We start from the raw sequence: 6,147 nt of genomic DNA, 5'->3' as shown, positions 1-6,147 counted from the left end.
TAGTTAATGAACGAGTGACACATGACTGCCGCCCTCTACTACCATTTATCACAACAGATGGACGCTTTCCGAACCTACAAAGCTGTTGGCCGATTGTAACCTGGGCCGCACAGCAACCGCACCTGGCGAAGATTGACCTAAAGAAAGCGTTCCACTCCATACCACTTGCCAACGACCAGATCGGGGCATACGCATTTGAACTAGAAGGCAACTACTATGCTTATATGACGATGCCGATGGGCGCCACAAACGCCCCCAAGCACTTTCACCAAGTTATGGGCATCATACTAAGCAAACTACCGTTTTCACATGACATAAGATACTACCAGGACGACATATTCGTCGCCGCAACTGATGCTAAGCAACTCAAACAGCGATATCAAAGAACTATAGATTACTTAATGTCACAGAACTTCCAGATCAACTATGACAAATCGCAACTTCAGTGTACCGACTTACTCGGGTATACGCTGAAGAATCATACACTATCCATCCCAGACCAAAAATGGAAGCGCATTAACGAACTTCTACACTCAAACAACCTACAACTCATTCAAAGAGCCGCTCAGACTCTGGCCTACTATAAACACACCCTCAACAGCAATCAACAACTGACTATTCAGAAGCTGCTAACGAACAAAGTCAAAGATTCAGAGATACTATCTATCTATTCCAAGGCGTTATCCTCGAAACCGCAAATGACTTTCACCACTTCAGCGGGCGAACCGCTTAAACTCTATCTTGACACATCTAACCAAGCCGCAGGACTAGTCCTGAAGCAAGCCAATAACACTCTACTTAGTGCATCTATACCGCTACCAGCAGTCCACAACTATGCCAATACCAATGAAGCGCAAGGCGCATATATGTTAATCAAAAGATACTTAAGTCAAATCAAAGACTACGTTTATACAGCTAAATCCGAGCTACAGGTATTCTCAGACAACATGCTGCTAGCCAAGGCCCTGGCGGGCCTATCTAAAATAACTCTAGGATCCGAAACCCAATACTATGCGCGCAAGATCAAAATACTTATCGCCACAATCAAAGACACTCGCACGACTTACAACTATATACAAGGCAAATTAAACCCAGCAGATAAACCATCACGCCGCACGCATAAGACACAAGACACCAAATGGAAAGCAACACGACAATCGAACAAACATTTAGCCGCAAAAATATTCGCACACGGCACCCGATCAAATTTTTATCATCTTTTTCCTAAGACAAACGATAAAATCAAAGTCGACTATAAAGAAAGAAATTTTCAAAGATGACCCTGGTCGGTGCTAATTACAGATCAATTATCTCCCACATCGCCGAAGCCATTACCGCCTCGACAGACGCCGCTACAAAAGTTAATCTACAGCTCCGCTCTCATGTTTATGAAGCCCTTAAACAATCGGGCAATTATGAGGCGTTTACAGAACGCCTCTCGTGGATGATGACGAACAACCACCTTATGCCCGAGAGGTCGCGAACCTATATGCTCTTGTTGCCAAGGCAGGAATCCCACGAGGCATGGCTCTGTTCCAGAACGGCGCCACAGCTCGCATTGGACCATCGATGCGTGGCAGAGGCAGAGGCAGTACCGGTCTGACTCGTCAGTTGGGTTTAGAGGAGGTTGGCGCTGGTGCCATCAGAGGTTTGTTTACCAGGAAGCAAGTGCATTGGCGACGTTGGCTACCAGAGACGTCGGGTGAGCACTGTGCTTGAACTCCTGCGAGGAGCTAAAGGGCGATGATACCGGGGGTACCGGACATGATTGCGCTAGGCATCTTCGATGCGTGTAAGTGTCAGTTCCATCTGGAAAGCTGTTAAAAGGTTAATGTGGTTCACTGGTGGAGGAGGAGAAGTCAGGCGAGGACTTGTTGGCAAGTGCACAGCAGCTAATAACGGGTCTGACGTCCCATCTAGACGTTTGCGTCAGGGAGGCCTGGGAACGTGTTGCAGAAACACCCGAAGTGTTGACCACGGCCAAGGACTGGCAGAACACGGCATAGCGTAGAGTTCGAAGTATATGGAAAGCCGGTGAAGCACACGTTGAGGCCGCTAAGACCCCAGTTGCGAGGGGAACTAAGTAAACAGCAGGTTCATTGTGAGCGAGGAAGGCATCAAGTTGGCTCCGAAGGAGGCCGACCTCATGAGAGTGCAAGCGCCGTGCAATGTAAGGGAGCTGAGGGCATTCTGTAACCTACCTCAAGAGAAACATTCCTCAGTTCGCTAAAAGAGTCGCTGGCATGACCTATCGGGGGTGTGTACCTATCGAATTTGGTAGCAGAAAGCTGGACGAGTGCCGACAGCGATGGGACACACGAGAAAGGGAGTTGTACGCCGTGAGGTTCTTCGTGGCAAGGTGGCAGGACTACTTGTGTGCTGCATCGTTTGTCATCAGGACTGACCATCAGAACCTGTTGTAGTTGGCCAATTCTACTAAAGGAAAGCTAGCAAGGTGGTCGTTGTTCCTCCAGCAGTTCGACTTTAAGATAGAGTACTTGAAGGGTACCGAGAATGTGGTGGCGAGCACTATTGCCGTTGGCCTTGTGTTTGGCATCGCTGTTGATGGCTACGATGTCAAACGAGTTGTGTCAAAAACATGTATAGAGATTAAAAAAAAGAGATTTTTTTGAGATCGTTATGCTCCTGTCTCGGAAGGAATTTGGAGCTATGCCCCGGAAGGTGTTCTGTCTAGACTTTCACGCGTTTCGGGGTCGTTTGCCTCCAGTGATTCCGAGTGTTTGTGCGGCGGTCTCGTCCTCGAGGTTCTGCGAGTACTGATGTATTATGGATTCGAGTTGGGGGTCCTCACTTCGCTCAAACCTCCTCACCTTGCCCTGGTGCACCTGGAACGTTGAGCCTGGCTGGCCGTACCTTTCCACCTCTACTTGCATGCGGGTTGTGTTGACCACCCCATTGGGAGTGACCATTTGAGCGCGAACCACCTTTCTCCGGTCCGTTGAGGGGCGATGCTACGGAGCCTGGATCGACGAACACCACAACGATACCTTCTGGTTGTAGGTCGGTCGGTGTGTCTTCCTCTAATGGTCGGCTTCTGAGGAGGGACTCGGCCATTCGCTCTCGGAGCATTCATTGTTGCACTTGCTTGCGTTCTTGCGCTGAGCTCAGAGGCCTGCATTTTGTCCAGGACGGGGAGTTTGCCGAACACTGCCCCGTACGAGGATGTGTTTATCGCAGAGTGGGGCGTTACGCTGTGCAGGCGGGTGGCTGCATCCACCATTAGTTCCATGTCTCCGTTCAACACTCACTGCAGTACCGTATCTCGTCTGCCAGCCGGTATTTCTTGTCACACGCCTTCTTGTCGTATAGCCTTGAGTACGTTGAGTAGTTTTTGGTGAGAGGCCTCATTGACGCCGTTTCCTTGTGGCCGGAACGGCGCAGCGGTCAAGTGCTTACATCCCAGCGGGTACGCTGCCTTTGCGCGGAAGGCCCCTCGGAAGCTGGTGCCGTTGTCCGTCAGTACTATTCGTGGTGGCCCGAACGGGACTACCCAGTGCCGGTAGAAGGTCCTGAAGATCTGCATGGCGTCCAACGTCGGAACGATTTTAGCCATCATATACCGGGTCGCGTGGTCCATGATGATGAAGAGGATATTCCAGTCAGCGCCTCCCGCGTATATTGGTCCCGCGTGGTCGAGTGATACGACGTCCACAGCGGTAGCCTTTCCCAGCGTCCCTGTCGGTAGTCCTTGCCGGTGCACCGGTAGTGTCTTCAGTTGTCTACAGTCTCGCGCAGATGAGGCACTCTCTGATCATTTTTTCGATGTCCTGAGCGCAGCTGGGCCAATAGTATAGGGCCTGGACCCTCTTGCGTGCCTTGCCGACTCCCAGGTGGCCGCGGACAGAAGTGGAACGAAATGACCAGCCGCGTGCGCAGCTGGCGAGGGACGTAAATCTTCTTTGTCCTGAGATCGATCCACCACAGGCCGTTGTAGTGGAGACCTGGTAGGTTGGTCGCCGGCAAATGCGACAGTAAGTCGTAGTCGCTTAGTGCGAGGACCCATCCCAAGACCTTGCCCTTGTCCACGCTGGTGAGGTACCCGTAGGTTGTTGTGGTCTGTCCTGGCTGTGAAGTGCGAGAGGCTGACGTAGTCTCGCCACTTCTCGATGGCCCACTTGACCGCGAACAATTCCCGTTCTCTCGTGTCCCAGCGCGACTCCGTGGGGTTGAACTTCTTGCTAGCGAACTCGACGGGCACCTGTTTGAGTACAGCCCCGACCCCTGACTCGGTCGCGTCGGTCTCTATGTGCACGTCCCGCCACTCGTAGGTCCTGTCCTTCTTCAGCAGCTCGAACAGCGGCGCCGTGATGTGTGAGAACTCGGGAATGGAGGGCCTCAGATAGCCGCACATCCCCAAGAAGCTTTGTAGCTCCTTCTTGCTGGTGGGGGCCGGTGCGTTGACGATTGCTCGAGACTTCTTCTCCTGGGCCCATCCGGCCGACGACGTGCCCGAGGTAATTCACTTCATCCTCGAACCATTCGCTCTTGTCCAGGCGCAAGTAGAAGGAACGGATCTTCCTACACTGTTCTAGGAAGCCCGCCGCAGTACGCTGTCGATGTCCTGTCCGCAAATGACGATGTCGTCAATGTAGCAGAACGCATTCTCTCCCAGCAGCGGTGCGAAGCAGGAATCGATGGCGCGTTGGAACTCAGCGGGCGAGTTTTTGATGCCGAATGGGACGACATTGAACTCGAAAAGGCCAATCCGAGTTATAAAGGCGGTGAGCGCCTTGCACCCTCCTCGATTGGCACGTTCCAGAACCCTGAGCACGTTCTGGCACGTTCATGTCTAGAGTGCAGTAGTCTCTCTGTCCCGCCGCCCGTCGTCTCTCTGTCCGGCCGCCCGTCGTAGGTGGTCCCAGATGCGTGGAAGGGGGTAGGAGTCTGCTACCATGGCCGCGTTGAGCCTGCGGTAGTCGATAACGCGCCTCCATTCTCCGGTTTTCTTCTTAACAAAGTGAGGAGGGGCAGCCCACTCGCTCTTTGAGGGTCGGATGACTCCTAGCTCCAGTTGCTTCGCGACTTGCTTCTTCAACTCCTCCAACATTTCGGGTTCGTAGTGGCGGACCCCGGCCTTGTGCGGGCGTCCTGAGACCTCGAACCGTGCTTCGTACTTGACCTGCGCCACCCCGGGGTCTTCCCACGTGTCCTTGAATTCCTCCAGGAGCTCCCACAGCCGCTCGCGGTGCTCGCCGTCCATGTGCAGTGTGTTTTGCTCAAAGAGCCGTTTCTGCACCTCGCGTGGTTCGTCTCCACCGCGAGTGTCGTAGCGTTCGCCTCCACCGCGAGTGTCGTAGCCCCCCTTGCCGGGTCCAAGGGCGGGGTCTCCCTGTACTTCGGGGCGGACGGTCTTAACTCGTCGACGTATCCCCTTTTGGCGCACAGGGCCATTCCGGTAAGGACTTGGAGCCGTCCTTGCGACGTTTTGTGTCACACAGTGGACGGGCTTTCCGTATGCGTCCTGGTTGTACGTAGTACGGCACACCCTCCTCCAGTGCCCCATTCAACCGCAGTTGTCACAGCGTGAGTTGCGTGCTGGGCATCCCTCTCATTCTCCGTGGCGGGGGAGTTCGCGGTTGTAGCAGAGCCGCTTCGTTCTTATTTGTTGTGGGGAGAGAACGCCGTCGATGTCGCCTTCTGGCTGCTCTTGGGCCCTCTCCCCCGTCGCGACGACGGCCACCACCGGCGTCCCTTGCCAGTTGTAGTGGTTGGTTATCTTCTGGAGGACGTCAATGAGGCTCGTCCCCGTGCCATGTTTACAAACCAGGTCCTCCTCTGCGGAGACGCCACGTCAAGGATGCGCCGCTCCAGGAATGCGTGATATGGTCTCTGTGACACCCCAGGAGTGAACAAGTCTCACGTAGCGCGTTATTCGTTTGTTGAGCAGTTCCCTGAGCCGTGGGAAGTCTCCGAGTTGGATGGTCGCAATCGCCATGTGCATGTTGGCGACGTAGTTGCTGATTGGGAGCATTCTCGTGGCAACGTCTGCGTAGAAGTATTCGACCTTGGTGCCCGGGCCTCTGGGATTCTGTTTCACAGTGGTTGAATCATGGCGGTTTCTTCCATGTTGAATGCTGCATGTCGGACTGCGGCCGCTACGGAGTCGACCCAGTCTTCGAATCGCTC

At 53.6% G+C, this 6,147-nt stretch overlaps 4 protein-coding genes across 4 annotated transcripts; 1 reads left to right on the top strand and 3 right to left on the bottom strand.

Moving 5' to 3' along the window:
- Positions 1-230: 230 nt before the first annotated feature.
- GNI_124700 (RNA-directed DNA polymerase) lies at positions 231-1,280 on the top strand (the record flags this gene model as incomplete). Its single annotated transcript, XM_011133679.1, has 1 exon — positions 231-1,280. One exon carries the CDS (start codon positions 231-233, stop codon positions 1,278-1,280), a length of 1,050 nt encoding a protein of 349 aa, XP_011131981.1.
- Positions 1,281-2,699: 1,419 nt separating this feature from the next.
- Positions 2,700-2,930, bottom strand: GNI_124690 (hypothetical protein; the record flags this gene model as incomplete). Its single annotated transcript, XM_011133678.1, has 1 exon — positions 2,700-2,930. The coding sequence occupies one exon, from the start codon at positions 2,928-2,930 to the stop codon at positions 2,700-2,702; it is 231 nt and encodes a 76-aa protein (XP_011131980.1).
- Positions 2,931-3,307: 377 nt separating this feature from the next.
- GNI_124680 (integrase core domain protein) lies at positions 3,308-3,598 on the bottom strand (the record flags this gene model as incomplete). Its single annotated transcript, XM_011133677.1, has 1 exon — positions 3,308-3,598. One exon carries the CDS (start codon positions 3,596-3,598, stop codon positions 3,308-3,310), a length of 291 nt encoding a protein of 96 aa, XP_011131979.1.
- A 1,212-nt stretch (positions 3,599-4,810) lies between these two features.
- Positions 4,811-5,524, bottom strand: GNI_124670 (hypothetical protein; the record flags this gene model as incomplete). The annotated part of the gene is made up of 1 exon (XM_011133676.1): positions 4,811-5,524. The coding sequence occupies one exon, from the start codon at positions 5,522-5,524 to the stop codon at positions 4,811-4,813; it is 714 nt and encodes a 237-aa protein (XP_011131978.1).
- Positions 5,525-6,147: the final 623 nt, after the last annotated feature.

This window comes from Gregarina niphandrodes, assembly GCF_000223845.1.
Source record: "Gregarina niphandrodes unplaced genomic scaffold scaffold00030, whole genome shotgun sequence".
Taxonomy (NCBI): domain Eukaryota; phylum Apicomplexa; class Conoidasida; order Eugregarinorida; family Gregarinidae; genus Gregarina; species Gregarina niphandrodes.
Note: the sequence above shows the minus strand (reverse complement) of the source record. Positions and strands in the feature narration are given on the sequence as shown.